At 36.2% G+C, this 20,704-nt stretch overlaps 1 protein-coding gene across 4 annotated transcripts in view; it reads right to left on the bottom strand.

Moving 5' to 3' along the window:
- Positions 1 to 12,967: 12,967 nt before the first annotated feature.
- Positions 12,968 to 20,704, bottom strand: part of LOC311432691 (sodium channel protein type 5 subunit alpha-like) — a 46,079-nt gene continuing 38,342 nt past the window's right edge. For all 4 annotated transcript variants that reach the window (XM_084511140.1, XM_084511142.1, XM_084511143.1 and 1 more), the window contains 4 exons: positions 19,848 to 19,989; positions 17,372 to 17,472; positions 16,442 to 16,706; positions 12,968 to 15,067 (listed from right to left, as the gene is read on the bottom strand). In XM_084511140.1, coding sequence (XP_084367266.1) covers positions 13,917 to 15,067; positions 16,442 to 16,706; positions 17,372 to 17,472; positions 19,848 to 19,989 — 1,659 coding nt within the window. In that variant the 3' untranslated portion in view covers positions 12,968 to 13,916. The remainder of the gene's footprint in view (positions 15,068 to 16,441; positions 16,707 to 17,371; positions 17,473 to 19,847; positions 19,990 to 20,704) is intronic.

Below are 20,704 nucleotides of genomic sequence, written 5' to 3'. Positions count from 1 at the left end.
TCTACCTCTGAGTGTGCTTTTACAATGTGAGCATTGTCTTGACTCAGAAGATCCAGGTGCCAGATCCTTCCCTGTATTAAATACAGCAGGATCAGTAAAACATTTTTTTGCCCCATCTGTGTTTTGGCCTTGGCAGCTTTGGTTGAGGTGGAAAAAAAAACTCTCCAAGAATAGTCTTGCAGTATAGTGAGAAAAATGCTATTTTATTTTCTATTAAGTGTAAGTTTTTTGCTGATCTTCTATCTTTAGAGAGACCTTCTTTCCAATTATGTGGGAATGGAAGAAATGGGAGGGAAAAGTCATGGTCAGAAACACGAGGTCTCTGACCTCGATATGTTGGTGGAACATTGCCATCTTTTGGTAAAAGTCTTTGTTTGGCTCTAAATGTAGTAAGGGTGTTGTTGTAGGAACTGTTTTGGATGCTTTGGGCAGTGCACTGCATAGAAGGTTTAATTTCATAGGAAGAAGCACTTATGTAATGATCAGGAAGACTCTCCACAAATAAAGATAGGAATTCTCATGGCAGATTGACACAGGTGAAAAATTTATTAACCCATCTGGCTACACAATTGTCACCACTGTCACACTTCAAAGTAAGAGAGCATGTTCAGATCAGTCAGATGAATCTCAGACTTCATGAAATTCAGTTCATATTCTCTCTTGTTCCCTTCAATGTATTTGTTTGGCATTGATCTTTTATAGCTTTATAATCATCTGACATTAATTTTATGAAGTATGAGATGTTTGAGTCTTGGCTTAGGTAGTTGTGAAGACGGGTGAAGCTCGTTTCCTTTGTATAACCATCATTAAACATACAGTAATTTAATCTACAATAAAGCTGAACAGTCAATTTAAAGTGAGATTGAAATTTCTCTTCCATTTTACCCCCCATGCAACAACTTTGGAGTAAGGAAAGGTTACTTAGAAATAGTACAAAATAATTTCATTTCTTCATTTTCCTTGATGTAACAACCAACTTCTTTCTGTATGTTTCCTGATGATCCTGTAATTGGCATGTGTGTACATACTTATCTGTTATGATAAATTATGCTATTTTATAGCAATTTAGGAAATAATGAATGGAAGGTAGATTGTGAAAAATTATATATCAGGTGCAGCAATCAGTCACTATCTATCCAATTTTTACACAGCTTTCATTGCTATAGTAACAGGGACACAATAATAAATACAATGGCAGCTTTAATTGGGAGAAAGCAGATGACTTGCACAACTGTAAACATTTTTGCATATGTTTCTGGAATTTCACAACATCACCAGGTTTAGCAAGGATTAATTTCTGTGGTTTTTTTTTTTCTGAGAAGTGAGATGTGATTTGGAAATGTTAACTAATTTCTTTTCACATTTCATTATCATCTTCTTTTAAGGACATGGCATCAGTTTTCATTTTGTTACTGATAATAGTTCATCATTTGATAAAGATGCATCCATCAGACCTGTTTCAAAAACACAATGTGGGAGAAAGGAGATGAAACCCAAGTAGAATGTGTTAATAACTACAATTATTAATAAGCAAAATAGACCAAATCCTTCAACTGGGACAAGAAAATGTCCATGTTATACTTTTCTTCACTGTTCCTAGCAATATTGTATGTTAATTGTTTTGGACAGATTTCAGATATTCAATGTGGAATTATACAGCCATTAATCAAGAGAAAACTTACCTACTTTGAACTGCATACCTATAACTAAAATAATAAATAACTGTTCTTAGATTGCAAGTATTGTGATTTCTAATTCCAAGTAAGAAAAAAAAAATCAATTTTGCAACTTCCGTGGATTCACTATTTTAGTACAATCATTTCAGCTATTTTAGAATTGTTTAACTGCTATGGTTTTACAGATAAATTAAGGACCAAATCACCTATCTTCTGCTTTCTTCTCCTATAAAGAAACCACCATGATGAGATTTGTGTTATAAAATACCCATCTGGGGGAAAGTGTTGTTGATTTCATTCTCTCAATATAATTATGGTATGGAAAGTAGTGTCCAAACTGCATAAATGCTTATCAGTATTGCTTATCAGAACCAGCTATGTTCATCTGTGCAATGTTCCTGTGACTTCACACAACTAAAACCTTTTCAGCATTTTTTTATAACATGTCCAATGGAGACTGAGGGCTTCTGGTCAAGAGGGGAAACCCTCATAAATTGTTCTTTATTGGCTGAGTATTAACATCTGTGGGATTCGTAGCCCAGTCTGAAACCAAGGAAATGATGCTGCAGAGAGCTTTTAGTGATTTATGATGGCTTTTTACTGCACAAAGATTAGAATAGCTTTTATAATATATTACATTGCTGCTTTATTTTAAAAGAATAGCTGAAGCCATTTTCTGATCCACATAATAGTGAAGTCTAAATGGTATAAAGTAGTTAATTGGCATCTTTGTCAAAATAAAGACCTAGTATAAAGGAATCTCATTTCCTTTTATCAGAGAATGAAATTAAAAAAAAAAAAATATCATGGTGATGTAAAATTCAGACTCTTTTGAATGGATAATTGGTATTACAGAGTAACAGGAAATTGCTTTCTTTGTAAGTATATATTAAAATCATTCTGTTACATACAGTAATCTTCAGCTTTCTAAATGGTCCAATGCACATTTCAATCAGGAAAATTTGTTTATCATCTACTGAAATGGAAAACTGTGGATTGCTCTTTTCTCTCTCCTCAGTGGTCTATCAAAATAGTACTAAGAGAATTACGGTAGTGAAGTAAATCAAGTTAGAAAATGAATATTCCTAATACTATTTCATCAAGCAGCATTAAGTATATCTAGATTTTCCTAGATGTATCAGACACTGGATATTTACTCTTTAAGAAACTTCTTATATTTCTATTTTTTATGGTAAAGCAAAACACACCAAAAAAAAATATATATATATATATATCGGGTGTAAATCAGAAGCAACTGAGGTCAAGATATTATGCTGTGAAATGTAGGTCCAGTCTGGTAAGAATTATCTACAGCCTTCAGGAGCAGACAATTTTAAAGCCATGAACACTGAGAACAAGTGGATAAGCTAATTAATACATAATAAGATGATTGACTAAAGCGTCTGTTTGGCAGAGTATGGTGATTTAGAGACTGTATTATTCATCAGATTGGAATAGATGAAAAAAATGACTATCAAACACTGTTTGGAAAATGAGGTCCTCTTCTGTGACCCTTCGCAGCTGTGCAAAATAGTTGTAACAGAAGATCTAAACTGAGAAATCCCCAGCAGCTCCTTATGCCAGCTCTGCACTTTCAGCTACGTTCATTCTTTCCAAATCCACAGAGGAGCTTTCTGCTGCCTACTGTCTTCAAAGTTTTCTGCTGGAATTTAAACTTTTTCATTTATAATCTTGGTAACTTAATTCTGCATCTATCACCATGTTTCTGTGAGGTCTTTCTTCAGTATCTCTGCCTCCTATTTTGCTTTTTTTTTTTTTTTTTTTTTTTTTTGCCAGACGATGACCTTGTTGAGCTCTCATAGTCAGTGGTAGAAAAGAACTGATCATACGTTTTTTTTTCCTTTTTACCCAATTTTTGTACATTTTCATTTGACTTTATACTTCTAATGGAACAGGAAAGCATGAGGAGAGGCAAACTTTGTAGCCAATGCATCAATTCACTACTGCAAAGCTTCCTAACTTTGTGTCTATAGACTGCTGAAGAGATCTAATTTAATGGAGGGATTTTTCTGAGCGGGCTTGTTATTTTCCAGTTAAACACTAAGGAGAAAAAAAAAATCTGTCTCTCTTCACTGTTGCTGCCACTTGAGTCAGGTATTTGCATAGCTCTACCAATCATACCAAATATAAGTTATTAACCTACAAGAAGATGTGAGATTATGTCACACAATGAAGCTTTGTGTATAACTTCAGCTTTAGCATTTATTTTGGCAGCATGTCTATTTATCTTCTGCTGTACACCATTGCTCTTAGCTCCAAAGGGTATGGTTGAACACCAGACCAGAAGTGTGCACTTACAGGAGCTAAAAGCTGTCCTTTTCATTTTGTGGTTGGGTTATTTTCATATTTAGATTTGTTTCCCAGCTTCCTGTACTATATGGCTGTACAGCCAAAGCAGTAGTTCAGCTGAGGGGACAGTCCAAGGTATGAAAATGCAGAATCACAGAGTGGTTTGGGTTGGCAGGGCCCTCAAAGCCCACCAAGTGCCACCCCCTGCCATGGGCAGGGCCCCCTCCCACCAGCCCAGGCTGCCCCCAGCCCCATCCAGCCTGGCCTTGGGCACTGCCAGGGATGGGGCAGCCACAGCTCCTCTGGGCAGCCTTGGACAGGGTCTCACCAACCTCTGAGCGAAGGATTTCTTCCTAATATCTAATCTAAAACTACCATTCCCCCTTGTCCTACCACTATACCCGCTGACGAAGAGTCCCTCCCCAGCTCTCCTGCAGCCCCCTTTAGGCCCTGGCAGGCCGCTGGGAGGTCTCCCTGGAGCCTTCTCCTCTCCAGGCTGAACAACCCCAACTCCCTCAGCCTGGCTCCACAGCAGAGCTGCTCCAGCCTCTGAGTATCCTTGTGGCCCTCCTCTGAACCCTCTTTTCACTTGTTATGTCAGCCATCCATGAAACAGGTCTCTTCCTCTCCCTGACTGCTGAATCTGCTGCTCCAAGGGCTAAATCTTTATTCTCAAAGCCCAGCCTTTCCTTTGGAGGCCAGGCCTGCTGGTTTTACTTGAGCATGCTCATTCCAAGTGAGAGGTCTGAGACCTCTGGCTGAGGGCCCATAGACCTGTTCTTTGATCACCATTAGATCTGGGAACAGCAGTGGAAACGATCTGGGGAAGGAAGAGCAGCTTTGTACCCAAGGAACCACGTTAATCATAGGATAACTACATGGGCATTTACAAATTGAGAAATTCTTGTGTTCTTTGAGCCAAAAAGTAATTTCATTTTATGATATTAAAAAATAATTAATTACCTTTTAAAATATACGTAAATGCTTTATTTCATTAAATTATTTTTTAAAGTTACACTCATTGGAAATTAAGATCTCTTAAATATCACGTATCAAGAACTTTCTTCAAAGAATAACAGGAAATGACTAATACTAATATACAGTGAGACCATTTGGTCATTTACACAAAGGAATCTTCCTCCAGCCCTTTAATGGACTAATGCATGCTGAATTGTAATGGGGCTAATTTGCTCAACACCTACTTAAGGAAAAGACTCCGGGGTGCCTCCTTTTTCCCCTCTCTTGGGTCTGACAAAGCAATATATTGCCTACATGAAAGCATCTGTGACACTTTGATAGATACAGTGAGCTGCAGCCAATGCATAATTGGGCTCTGCTAAGAGAAATGACTGAAATTGCCTTTCAGAAAACATGCTTTAAAGGTCTATCAAATTCAGCAAACAGAATAGAAAATATCTAGGTTTGTTTCAACGTTCATCTCACCCTCATCTTTTAAAGCTAAAACAAGATGTTTGAGTTTGTGGAAACAGGAACATTCGAGTGGAAGGTCAAAAGGACCCTTCCTGCTATAGAAATGTGTTATGTTCTAAGCACCTGCTCTTTGTCAGCCACAGCTGCTTTTGTGTCAAAATCGCATAAAGGCCAGAGGTAGTAATAATCTGAAATAACATTAATGTCTCACCTGTTAGTCATCCTAATATTTCTGGTGACATGTGAGCTTCATTATCCTCTTAAAGGGAAAATTCAGGCAATCTGTTTACTAGAATTGGTGCTTGCTGTAACGTTAACAATTCACAAGCATATTTGCACATGTAAATGCATTTTTTTTCCTGAGGTAAATGAAATGTCTTGTAACCACAGTTTTTTGCTATTTTATAGGCACTTTTCTGCTTATTTACTTACAATAATACAAACATTTTATAGATACCAGACAAGATTTTTGGATGGTGATTTAATTCTCATATTTTAATGATAAAATTTTTATCACGCAGTTGCTTGCAAAACATCTAAAGAAGGTGAAAAGGACAGAAGGGCTTGTATTTATCTACAAGTGTTATACAGCATCTCATTCAGTTACTGAAACTGGACTGTTTCTCTCTTTTTTTTCTTTTTTTTTTTTCTTTTTTTTTTTTTTTGATACGAGGAGTTGACTTTTGACACAGGGGATCTTTTCCTTTGCAAACAGAATCATCAAGTCATAATACTAGAACTGGTCCATTGGGTAAGGATTACTTTTTAAGGAAGAAAAATCTGACATTGTTCACACATACAAAAAAAGACAGCAACCACTGCTTTGTTTACAAGGAAAGCACTCGTTTGTGAGCTGTTTGGCCCCTATGCCTCTTTGGCATAAAAATCCAGCAAAACAAAAAGGATAGCATTACTAGCTGGGGTTGATTTCATCCCCAAATCTTCAAACTAACGGCTTTACAGGAATGTTCAAGCAGTGTGCTTGGAACAGTGGGCAGCAGTAGGAGAGTATTTATTATTTGGGGTACAAATACCATGTATCATTCAAATGCTAAGTGTTTGGGAAGGGCAGATCTTCTAAGATTTCTGGGAATCCATTTCTCTTCTGAGAGTTTGAGCCCAGTCAAAGACTTTTTTTTACTGTAGTAAAGGACTAGGGAATTCAACAATTCAACTTTGCATTTTATAGTATTAGTAATGGCACAAGGCCAGCAGCATTATAAAGCCAGTACATATCTTTGTTCTTCAACACCATAGAAAGCTGGAATAAGAGAAATGCCTTACAAGAAAGATGGAGTGACATTTGATTATGTAGAAGCACAGAATCACGGAACGGTTTGGGTTGGCAGGGATCTCAAAGTCCATGCAGTCCCAACCCTCTGCCATGGGCAGGGCCCCCTCCCACCAGCCAGGCTGCCCCCAGCCCCATCTAGCCTGGCCTTGGGCACTTCTAGGAAAGAGGAAGGAACACTTCCACGTAGAGGAGCAGGTTTACTGAATCAGCTTCAGAAAACCAACATGTCTTGTGAGGAAATGGCTTGTGAGTCCACAGACATTTATAGTACCTCTCTGCTTAAGTCTATGAAATGTGGGCACTGTTTAAGCAGTGACCACAAAGCTGGATTTGACCTGTGGCATTTCCCAGTACGAAGTGACGCACTGGACAGTGTTCTTTCTTGAGACGTGAGTGAGCCAGTGATGAGACACTTGGAAATGACAGTTTGTGCCAGTCAAGCCCATTGTTCTGTTCTTTACTACATCTAGATGTAGTATTCAAATCTACTAATCACCATCACAAAACCAGGAAATGCAGAGTTAGATCTCACTTTACTTCTTATATATTATTCATGACATGCTATAAAACATTATGAAGTTAATTTATTTGCACTGCAATTAAAATACCTGATTCTGTATACATAGACAAACATACAAAATTTATAACCTTAAATGAAGATGTTTGTTGTAATTGTCTCTGTAACCATTAAGGTGAGCAAATAGGTTCTAAAATATATTTTTTTTCTTTCATAATTGACCTATCTTTAACAAACAGAAAAGCCGTGTTCTAGATGTTTGCTTGTTTATATTCTTGACTTTGGATAATTGTAGAAAGAAAAACAGCCATGCCAGGGTGCCAGAATCCTTTCAGATTATTCCATGTGTGTAGGGCATGGTGTTTAATACCAAATTTATTTATTTGAAGATATTTGATGCTATACACGATTTTTGACTTAGCAGAGTGATACAAAATATAATGAAATGACATTTCAAATGTAAGTTACATGTAGAAAAATATTGCAATTGTAACACACAGTTCAATCACAGTACCAAGGTGATGCCCATTATCACTCTATAATATTATCACTGTGATGATGCTAGGCACAGGGAAGGAATAAATGTGCTGAAATCAGCTCAAGACCATCACTTTCCTTCAAATTCTTTTGCTAGTTCTTACATTTTTATACCATGTTGGGCTGAGACACATATACCTTTGTGTTGAGATAAAGTCAGCTTTCTTTGCAACAGCTGTGATCAATGACACACTACATTATTCCCCAGTCTTTGTGGGCCCATTGCCTTTACCCATCTCCTTTGAGCCTTCTTCCATTATAGGGATTTCTTAGTTAGTCACACGGGAAGAAAATACCTTTGCCCTGAACTGAATATGGAGTAAATGTAGAAAATGGAGTGGGTGATATCAACTTAAGAATCAACAAGATTCTTTCTTGGAAGCCAAGTATATACATCTGTGTCACCATGAACATGATGAAACAATATGACATAAAGAAAAAAAAATAACAGAGTTTTCATTAAAAAATAATAATAATAATTTGAGATGATTACAGCTGAAGAAGAACATCAGTTTAAGCATTTAAACACAAGCCAGTCTCAGGCTGAAACTCCAGGCTGTAAACTGATCAAAACAAAGAGTGCAAACATACTTATAGAAAGAGTGTTCTCAAATAAGTACCAACGTGTGCAGCAGAATTAACAAAACCTAGCTTTCCCAATGTCTTTGTAGCTTGTTGGTGGGTTCCCAGGTGTATAAGAAAGTGCAGATTCCACTGTTTTTACCCGTGTTTGTACAATAATGTTCTCTTTTTCCTATACTTTTTTTTGGGTGCTTGCCACCTGGATGATTGGCTGTTAAGGGATGAAGCCACTACTTAGGCGACAGTAGGAGACCTTAACTTTTACCCATTATATTTTGTTCTCACAACCATAGTCTTTTAGTTACATAGACAAAACAATTTATAAAAGGAAGCTGAGAATGTGATCAGTAAGATGGACGTAATGGACATAGGCACAAGTTTTATATTGAACGGGATGTCATTGAGCCTGAGAAATGAGCAATGGGCCCTACAAACATATAAGGAGGAACAGAATGCCATTTTATGAAGATGCTGTAGTGGGGTCCTGATGCTGCTATTTGGACTGAAATTTACTGATGTTCCATTGAAAAGAGGGAGAAATTTTCTCTAGATGTTGTCCAGAAGTGGGGGAAAGCAGCAGCTGGAAGTGCTTGGGGCAGTTTTTGTGTACAGACATTGAGGAATCTGTCCTCCTACACAGATCCTTGGTTCCAACAGTTGCAAGCTTCAGTAGCAGCAACAACAAGAGAGATATCAAATGAAGAATAAAGGGATGACTTTCTATTATATTTGCCTAAGTATGTCTGTGTTATTACAGTAACTGATTCTTCCAGCCATAGCCACATTAAAAAATAAAATAAAATAAAATAAAATAAAATAAAATAAAATAAAATAAAATAAAATAAAATAAAATAAAATAAAATAAAATAAAATAAAATAAAATAAAATAAAATAAAATAAAATAAAATAAAATAAAATAAATAGCATAGTGGTATGAATTTTTTACTCATAAACTCTTCAGAGAATGCTAAGACTGGTAGTATAGTAGGGCCACTACTAAAATTCTATCTCTGGTTTACTCTCTTAATTTCAAGAAAGATGTGACCAAAAGAAAGCTAGGATAAAAGCTGATTTTTCTTGTGAGTACTTTAATAGATCTCTGGGGACAAATTCTACACAATGTTTGGACAGGAGAGTAGGGCACCTGTTGTGGTTAGTCTAACTTATTCTCTATGAATCTTCTAACCTTTGAATTCTCCTACTTAACGCCAATCCCCCTGGATCCTGAAGAGAAGAGGAAACTGCATTGCCCTCAATTTGCCCAAAACACTTGTAGTTCTGCATTAAAGTAATGACTATTATCAAAATCAGCTTGGCACACCTTGCCTTAGCTCCATGGAACCACAAAGCAGACAACTGCAACAGATTTGCCCAAACAGCTATATTTTCCTGAGGGGTTGCCAAAACATCTCTATTGTTCTTTCAAAAGTCCCTGCAGATCAATAAAACCACTTACTAAGTTGATGGCTTCACATATTTTCTTTGGAATTGGCAGAGCAAAGAGCCTAAACTTTTGCCACCACGTTCACCTCTGAAACCGCTCAATAGATGGGATTACTGAAGAAACTCTCAGAAAGAAATCTGTTGTAGGAGTTTCAGAAAACTCTTATTATTTTGGATCCCAGAGGGGGAAGAACAAGAAATCTCCTGTTAATCTCCTTGCTGTCTTTAATTTGTCACCCTACCATAAAGAGAATCTAGAACTGCATACCCCAAACCACACTGATTCTTATTGACTCAGATCCCTGTATGATATAAACGATATAAATGGTTGTTGAATCAGGAGGATAAGTCTTGTGTCTGTAACATTAGTTTGAAAAGCATGTGTCTACTGTCATGGAGTCATAGAGCAATTCATTCAATCAACCAAAGGAAGATGCATCTGGAAAGATAGATAAAACTTTGAAGTTAGATCAGGTTGCTCAGAGACCTCTCTGGTCAATTTCTGATTTTCTCCAAGGAAAATCCTACAACACTTTGTGGTGGTTTTACCACAAAGTGATCTGTTCCAATGGTTATCCACCCACAATGTGGATTTTTTTTTCCAACGTCTAACCAGATCTTTCTTTGTTGTAACTTGTGCCTCTTGACTGTGTACCCCTGAAAGACTCTTACTTCTCTATAAATACCCATTGGGTAGCTGAAGTCAGAACTAAGACCTATCATTTCACCTCTTCTTAAGACTAAACAAACCAATCTTTCAGCTTTTCTTCAAAAGCCACATACTTCACCGTCTTGGTGGCCCTCCACTGGACTTACTCCAATATGTCTCTTAGGTTGACAAACCCTCTGAAAGTACTTCAGCTACATTAATTTGTACTAGACGTGGAATTTGATTTCTAATAATTTATGACTAGTTCTTGGTAGCAGAGCAATGGAAAGTTGTGTTTCAATTTGTCAAACTGGAGATAAACTGAGGGAGTACATGCCTGTCTAAAGAAAAACTTCAGATATTGTATTGCTAGCTTGAGAATCAGGAAGGAATTTTCCTTCTGTTCAAAGTAACAGATAACAAATAAAACTAACCCCTGGAGGATCCACTGGTGCAGGAGGACAGATACGTTCAGGATGCAGTAGATGACAATGATCAAGATCTGTCAGTCATGCAAAAAACAGAACACAGTCAGCGAACAAGCCCCTACCAAAAATCGTGGCTGACTTCAGAGCCCAGGGGAAAAAAATAAATAAATAAAATAAAATAAAATAAAATAAAATAAAATAAAATAAAATAAAATAAAATAAAATAAAATAAAATAAAATAAAATAAAATAAAATAAAATAAAATAAAAAAAAAAATTATCCAAGTTACTTACAATTAATTTAATGCTTCCATGATGAAGTGTCATCTGTTTCACTTGACTGGCCATATTCTAAAGTGTAGTAAATGCTGCCATCTAATGGTAACTCGTTGAACAAAAGCTGACAGCTCATTGCAGCTCACACCAAACAGAATAGTTTTGCCTCAAAAGCATCACTATGCACCGCCTGCACCGCCTTCACAAAAGCAATCTGTGCTGGACAGGAGCTGGCTCCAAGCACACCGACCAAGTCCCTCTGCATCATACTGCCCAGTGCTCTTGATGCTGAGTACAAATTCATGAGTCGTCTCTGACAATTTTTTTTCTGAATGTGAACTCTTCTGAAAGTCATAAAGGTAGTTCAAACCATACCTGTATCTAAACCCACTAACTCTTAGATTTGACATGCCTTTATCTGTCCTACAAATAGCTTAGATTTGACTATCTGTCATATTTTAATAGTGTTTAGTACAGGAAATGACAGCAAAAATTGAGTAATTACCTTATTGTTCCTGCTATAGCTGTCCTAAGACTCCTAAATCTCTTCTGATTCCCTATAACAAGTAAAGCATTTGCAGTTATCTTGTCCTAATATGTAGCTATTTTTGGAAAGTTATATTACTGCAGTTCTACCCATTAAAACAGATTGTGTGTTGTAATAAACTAAAACTGAAGGGTAAGATACCTCTTACAAAACAGACAGAATTACATAATTGCATATGCATATGAACTTTTTATTAAATAACCTAAAGTAGTTCTACTTCATTACTAGTTCTGAGACAACTAGATCAGTTCACATATCAAACTGAACTGAAAACAAAAAAAAAAAAAAGTAATTATTAATATATGCTCATACATAAGTGTGTTGTGTTTTGTTTTGTTTTGTTTTGTTTTTTTCAGAGCCAATGTAATAAATGTTTTTGCTGACTTTAAAAAAAGATTGTCTTTTAAGAATTCTGTGATGTTTTTTGCAGATTACTAAGTAATACTTTCCATGATGTTTGGATGAAGTATAATGATGAAATTTTGTGTACAGTAATTCTTAAGATTTGGTTGAAACAATACATCTTGCACAAAATCCTTTGATTTTTGCAACCATTATTATCACAGTTCTCCCACACTGAATTATAGAATCATAGAAAAATTAAGGTTGGAAAAGACCTTCAAGATCATCCACTCCAACCATCCCCCTACCACCAATGTCACCCACTAAACCATGTCCCTAAGTGCCATGTCCAACCTTTCCTTGAACACCCCTAGGGACAATGTCTACTATGATTCCTAATACCTTTTCTGCAAACATCACTTCCAGCCATCTACTAGTGCACGAGATTCCTCCTCTCCAGGTACAGGTCTCATCATTTGCTTTTGTTGAACTGCACAATGTTCCTGTTAGCTCATTTCTCCAGCCTGTTATACTGAGATTATTTAATTTCCATAGTGATTAGAATTTATTATTGCTGAAGAGTCACTACAAAACACATGAATTGCTTAACATGCTTTAAAGCTCTCTCTTAAGTACAAGAAGATGTCATAAATGGGCTTCTAACATTTTACTGTTATTGTATAAGATACATGTACAAGAAGGCAGGTATCATCAGTCTTGCGTGATACATATTTGACCTTTCACGAAATGGAGAAGTTCCAAAAAATGATTTCCCTCAGGGCAGCCCTTTGGGTGTTCTGAGCAATAGAATCATCAGAGCCATCAGAGCTAATTTTTTATCCCTACTTTTCATCATTTCATGAAGGAGAAAATGGTTTTCCCCAGAGCTTCCTTAAAAAGGTCTGTCTACTAAGTAGGGTCTGACATGCAGTGCTTATAATCATTCCATTTGAAGGATCTCATTAAGTAAAGTTTACCTAACTTCGGGATTTTATGAATAGGCTTTTCAAAGTCTTTGATGTGGTCTCTCACCACATTCTTCTCTCTAAATTGGAGAGGTATGGATCTGAAGGATGGACTGTTAGAATAGATAAAGAATTGGTTGGCTGGTCACAACCAAAGGGTTTTGGTCAATGGTTCTATATCTGGGTGGACGCCAGTCACAAGTGGTGTCCCTCAGGGGTCAGTCTTGGGACCAAGCTCTTCAACATCTTTATCAATGACAATGGAATACAAGGAACAAGTTACATATAACTTTCAAGCATAGTTACCTGAGGATGATTTCCTAAATCTGTTTAGGTGCACATGTAAAGATAACTAAAAATTCATAAGTGTAAATGAATACTCCCAAAGGAATTAGGAGAAAGATGGTCTCAGGCAACCTAAAAATTAGTGGCTTTTAAAGTATCCTTTATTTAAATATCCTAAGTGAGCTCCTTCACAGAAAATGTAGTAATTATTTCATTTTCCCACAATAACCAATTTTTTATACCAGACTTTATCTCTGAAGAGACATTGTTCTACAGCCTTGTGTGCCTATTAATCATGTTAAAATTACAACTGATCTTGTGAGATTTCTCCCATCGTAACAGAAATATGAAGTAATACAAAAATTACAGAAATAAAAATTAACACACCAATTCCAGTAGCTGAGGGAAAAAAAAAATCCACGGTTTGATTTTCTTCTAATATTTATGACATAGTTGTGCAAATTCTACTTATTTGAAGGAGCATTTGCAAAACTGAACAATCAGAATACCTAAAGGATACTATAACTATTGTAAATTAAGGATATTTTCTTCATCCAATTACTAGAATTTGAAGATTTTCTCCATTTCAAAATAATTCTCATTGGTTTAGTAAAAATGCTGCAGCCTGGGCTAAACTATGTGTCCACATTATCACTATCTGTTCCAGCAATACCATCATAAAATAAAGGGAGAGATACGGAAGATGTAGTTTGTGATTTGTCTATCTTCCTACCATAATTTCCATTAAGCCTTGATGGAATAAGACCTTCCTTCTCATGTGTCTCTTCTTCAAAGACACCACTGTTACGATGTTTATGACGGTGTAAGAAAGATTTGCGTTTCAAAGATCGCTGCACCAAATGCCTCCTGAAGGCCCTTTGAATAACAAGAGCTGACACCTCCTCTTGTTTTCTTTTAAGTGTTGTAGTAATTGGCTTGTAGGAAACTTTTGATGGATTGGCAGCCATAAATTTTTCTTCCATCTGTAATTCCAGACTATCCAAATCCCCAGATTCTCCTAAGACCCTTTTAGTGAAAGCAAGCAAGATATCCAAGCAGTGGATCTTATCTCCACTCACTATAGGGAGGTCCATTGATATGAGCTGAATTGTATTTGGCTTTGGAACGCGTAAAGGTTCTGCCAGTGCATCTGCAAAGTCTGAAAGAGCAGAATATTCAATAAACTGTGTTGCCTGAGGATCGAATTTTGCCCAGGTTTCATAAAACATATCAAAGTCATCCTCACAAAGCGGATCTGCACTTTCTTCAGTGGCAACACTGAAGTTCTCTAAAATGACAGCTATGTACATGTTTACAACAATGAGAAACGATATAATGACATAGCTTACAAAAAATGTGATACCAACGACCTTATTTCTGCAACTATTGCTGTCTTTATCTGTCATATTTAAGTTGGGAGCACATGATGCAGGTTCTTTTATCAGAGGACTCAAAAGTCCATCCCAGCCAGCTGATGTTATAACTTGGAAGAGACAGAGTATGCTACTTTCAAAAGTTTGAAAGTTGAAAAGGTTATCAATCCCATCTTCCCAGCCAAGACAGGCAAAGTTTGTCATGCCCACAATAGCATAAATGAACATAACCAGGAAAAGCAAAAGACCAATGTTGAACAGAGCAGGAAGAGACATCAATAACGCAAAAAGAAGAGTTCGAATTCCTCTAGCTTTTCGAATTAGTCTCAGTATTCGTCCAATTCGTGCCAAACGAAAAATTCTCAGAAGCGTGGGAGAGAAGAAGCTTGAAAAGCCTTCAGCAAGTCCAATAGCTTTGAAAAGAAAAAGAAACCAAAATGTTGTCAAGACACATCAATGAAATTCCATACTTATGTTCATTTTGTTATATTCTGTGCTTCAGGTGTTGAAAGCAATCAACATTATCACTGATCATATTATATCACTTTCCATAGAAACATTATCATTAATACTGCAATTGCTTATGAAAGAGCTTAGGAAAAGCAAAACAAATTGTAATATCTTTACATATCTTTACAAAGGTACTGAGCTTATGTATAGTATGGAAACTGCATCCTTCCAGATTTCTGTAATTCAGTGCATGAAGTTACGCATTGCTGAAGTACTTTTAAAAAATCCTTTTTAATCCATTCAGCTCCTGTCCTGGGGCTCATCTCCTAGCTGTTGGCCCAGGCCACATGCTAAACATTAAGACTTTCATTAATGCTTTGTATTTGAATGAGATCAGAGAAGATCAAAAAGAAAATAAAGGAAAATTGTCTTCACTATTAGTCTTCCATCACACCTCATTCTGTGACCCTACTATCACCTTCAGTAACACAGAGGTAATGTATGATTACAAATAGAAGACCTAAGAATCTGCATTCTTCTGGATTTCATGGGATAGCAAAGGGGTATTGTGATTAGGGAAAAGCAAAGAACTCTTTCCTGTCCTCTTCTTTATTCTATGATAAAACCTAATTCTGGCAGACCAAACAGACCAAATAAACTCCACAAGAAACTTAATATTTGACTCTTCTGAAAAAGTGACAAACACATGATCTTATTTAAAAAAACAAACAACATCAACAAAAACTAAGCAAATTCTAATGAGATTTTCCACAGTCACAAACAGTCCCCTAGACTTATAATGGTGCTGAGCAACTCTCCTGATCTTTCTTTATCAGCCCTTGCAACCTGGCTTCTTAAAATAAAGTCCTGGAAAAGGAGATAGAAGTTTCCATTTTGCATCCAAATGTATTTTTAACCTGGATTTACTTTTACTGTGAAATGACAGTTAATGTGGTTACTTGCAAATCAAAATTATGAAGAGCACTACTTACATATAATAACTTAGAAAAGATATCACTGCATTAATTTGCTATTCTGTAAATTGCTTAATAAAACTCGTACTTTTTAAAGGAAGGAAGAGTGAGAGGAAGGATAGAGAAAGGAAAGGAAAAGAAAGATGAAAGGAAACTATCAATTTATCTTTTAATATATATCTGGAAAAACATAATGGAAAACAACATATACAATTTTAGAAGTAACATGTTCTTCTTTAGAAGAACATGGTTTGAAAAAGTACACTGGATCTGGAATTTTTTGTCAGATATATGTAAGTGGTAACTTCATACTGAAATTTTGTTTAGTACTGGTAAGACAAATTATTAGCAGATGATACTTACTAGCTAGTGAGAGGATCACAACAACTAAATCAAATATGTTCCAGCCACTGGTGAAGAAATAATGTCGCAAGGCTAGTATTTTTATGACACATTCCCCAGTAAATACTGCCACAAAAAAATAGTTGATATTTTTAAGAACGTTCCTGACAGCTTCGTTGTCATTTTCTGCCATCATGACAACCATATTTAGACAGATGAGAGTCACGACACTAATGTCAAATGCTTTGTGTGATACTATATCAAAGAGACATCCTTGGAACACATTCTGTGGAGAGAGAGAATTGATTAATGCTACTTCTAAGACCCAGTCAACAATCAAATGATTTTTGCTTAGAAGGGGAATTTAAGAGAATATAAGTTTAATAATAAGGTACCAGAAGCATTTTTAGGAGTTTTCTTTAGCCTTTCAAGGAAAACACTCAGTACTTGGCCAAGTATTTTCAGGTATCATGCAACTACATTTCTTTAGAAAAAAATAATTAGCAGGAAAACAGTCAGAGTACTTTGTGATTGCTCTTTTTATAGAAATACTTATTGAAGCAGACATTTTACTGTAAGCAATTCAAATTAAAAACTCATAAGCAAGAAAAACAATGAATAGTTAACATATGAACTCAGGACTGGAATTAAAGTAAAAAACTTGAGGAACTAAAGAGTAAGATGATTTAAAAGTAAATAATGAGTAGCATGTACTACTCCTTACTTATTCTCCTGCAATAATCCCATCTAGTTGGGGAAATTTTTTATAAAAGTTTAATCTGTAAGGAAGATTAAAAAGTTTTATCTGTAAGGAAGATTATGGAATATCTATATGGAATGAGGATAATGATCATCTCTAACTCATAAATTTATTTCCAGATGCCTGGTTGCTTCGATTAAATATGGTCACCATCTATATTTGATACCACATTCCATTTAGGGTGGCCTCACCAGTGGTCTTGGGATGGGTTTTTGAGGTTTCTTGGATCCAAGTTTTTTTAGGGCATTATAGTACTTTTTCTGTTCCTCAGTTAAAAATAGATCTTTTCCACCTAAGTAAAGGGAAAAATTACTGTTGTTCAGTAGACATTTAAACAGTCAACTAAATAAATACCAGCAAGTTTATCTACATAAAAAAGTGAATTACAGCTGTTCTAAATGGAATTTAAGACTACACAGAAAAAAAAAAAAAAAGTTTCTTCAGTATTCCCCATCTTCTTTGAAAAGATGTACTGAAAAAAAATGATCGAGGTTTGATTGTGAAAATCTAGTCCACTCAGTATTCCTGACTCAGATTCCTCAACTGTAAGAAACTTTCTGTTGTTTTTATAAATCTATTTCATATTTTAACAATGACCTAAGACTCATCAATAATTAAAATACTTTTCATTTATATTTTTGGGAAAGGTAGGAAAAAAGCATATGGCTGGGCTAGAAAGTCAATGGAGGATTATGAGTAACTACTCTGGGACCAAGTTCTATGGGATTTTCTTTGTTATGAATTTCTGGTACTTTTCCTAGTACCATCTATGCCATCTGTACCTACCAATCATGTTGAACCAAGTATCCAGGAGAAGCCATCATAAAATCATTGAATGATTATCTTTTTATAAAACAAACCTGTAACAATTTTTTGTAGGCCATGTGCACTTCCGATCACTCCAGCAAAATCTCTGAAAATTCAATTTAAATTCATAGAACCATGAAACCATAGGATGGACTGGGTTGGCAGGGCCCTCAAAGCCCACCAAGTGCCACCCCCTGCCATGGGCAGGGCCCCCTCTCACCAGCCCAGGCTGCCCCCAGCCCCATCCAGCCTGGCCTTGGGCACTGCCAGGGATGGGGCAGCCACAGCTCCTCTGGGCAGCCTGGGACAGGGTCTCACCACCCTCACTGGGAAGAATTTCCTCCTAATATCTAATCTAAATCTACCGTCTTTTATTTTGAAGCCATTCCCCCTTGTCCTATCCCTACACCCCTGCCCAAGAGTCCCTCCCCAGCTCCCTTTAAGCCCTGGCAGGCCGCTGTGAGGTCTCCCTGGAGCCTTCTCCTTTCCAGGCTGAACAACCCCAACTCCCTCAGCCTGGCTCCACAGCAGAGGTGCTCCAGCCTCTGAGCATCCTTGTGGCCTCCTCTGGATTCTCTCCTGTGCTCTGGCCCGAGCTGAACACAGCATTCGAGGGGGGTTTCATGAGATCAGAGTAGAAGTGGAGAATCACCTTAAGTGATTCTGGTGCAGAGAGCAGAAAAATTTCTTGTGCACCTTATTTATTTATTTTCTTAATATATCTACCTAAGGCAGTACTTCTTTCACACTTTGTGTGTAAGTCAGCCTATGGAAATAACTAAATTGATCCTATGGAGATTCTGTTTTCCAAACGTGCACCTTGAACTTGTAAACTTCCCGTCAGTATACCATTTTGTGGTACACCATTTTGTGGTATATTTTTAATGAGCAAAATGCTTAGTGGTTTTAAGACTTCCAAGTGGATTAATTGACTAGAGGCCCTTAATATTCTGGGCATATTCAGTCCCTAAATGAATCAGGGACTGATTAAACTTCAATTGAAGAGGACTCAGTTGACATATTTATCGATAATAAATAAGGCTCCAGATGCTTTGTATTATCTTCTGGCACAAAGAAGCTGAAGTGTACCTGGGAAGGCTGACTGTTTCTTTTCTCTGGCTGTGTTTTCCATTCCGAGATTTTTACTTCAATTTCTTAATGAATAAAAATAATAGGTAATCTAAGAACTATGAGTAGAGCAAGCAATCAGTGTTTCATGGGCTTTAACAAAGGGTTAGCTGTCTTCTTTCTAGGGCCATGGCATGGATCTCACCACAGATTTTTTTAAAAACTCAGTAAATTAATCTGCAGAGGACTTTATTGAAGACCAGATTTTTAAAATGTAGCTACTTTAGAAGAAGTTCTGATTAAGAAGACCTTTTCAAGTTTCTTTACCAGGAAAGCACTGGCTATTTCTCCTGTTAGCAGTCATGGGTTTTGACTATCCTTACCAAATTTGTTAGGTGTTTCCTCTCAGCAAAAAGAGTTATTCTGTTCTCCAAAATTAATCCTCAAAGAAGAAGAAAAGAATTCCAGTCTGCTGTAGCAAAGTCTATATAACACTTTTTTTGACTTCTCTAAAACTATCTACTCCCTTCTCCCCATCCTTCCACTTAGAACAGAAGGACCTATCATGTAAACAGGATTTACAGGTAAATTACTAAATGAAAGAAAAGCGCCAAACAATGCTTAAGCATGAGCTAGCAACAAGAATCCTATTTTGAAAACCTGAAACTAAATTTTATTTTAAATTTCTCCAGTCAAATAGTTATCTGAAAATGTTAGATATCTAGATGTCAAACAAACATACAGTTAATCAAATCAGGATTAGAAGAGACCCTAAATTAGTTCATACAGTACTTATCTTTTTCCTTTGTTTATTAAAATTGCTGATAACCACTCCAATGAAAAGGTTCAACATGAAGAAAGATCCAAAAATAATAAAAATCACAAAAAAAAAGTACATGGGTAAGAATGCTTCAAAGCTTGGCTGCTCATCTATCTGTTAAAAAAAAAAAATCCAAACAGGAAAACATTATTACTAAAAACTGGATAGTAACAGCTTTGTCATTTCCAAAATTTATAACAACCAACATTTTTATTGTAAAGATCAATAGATTATTTATGCATATTTAAAACCTTATTTACATGTACAAGTAGAACAATTGTCTTGTTCTGTCTTTTGGCTGTATGTAAAGATAATTACAAATGAAGATGCATAAACCTTGCTCTAGCAAAAATTCTTACTCTTAAATAATAGATGATTAGTTCCAATCAGAAGGAATACTCTGAATGCCTAGATGAGAAAAACAACTCAGGCTAAAACAAGTCAGTGAATTGTCATCTTCCTGAATGCTATCCCAGACAAGAAGCACTTTTAAAATACCAGCTCACTATGAACAGCCCTACAAGGAATGATCTTACTTTTAATTAGCAGCTACTTCACAGTTAGTGTTTGCATGAATAAGGAAAAGGCAATTAAATTAAACACGTAAAAAGTTAAATCATATTGTACTAGTGAGAGTGAGAAACAGCACACAGAAATGGGGAAGAAATAGTAAGAGTATCAAACAAAGGGAAGAAACCTCTAGGAATACCTGCTAAACATGCATGCTGTTTTAATGCTACTGTATACATTTAAAAGAAAGAAAATTTGCTTCAGAGGACTAATGCTTCCAAGGCCTTCTCAATTCTATTTCCAGAAAAAGACTTGTATA

Source organism: Aythya ferina (assembly GCF_964211825.1).
Source record: "Aythya ferina genome assembly, chromosome: 2".
Classification (NCBI taxonomy): Eukaryota; Metazoa; Chordata; class Aves; order Anseriformes; family Anatidae; genus Aythya; species Aythya ferina.
This window is presented reverse-complemented; position numbering and strand designations above follow the sequence as displayed.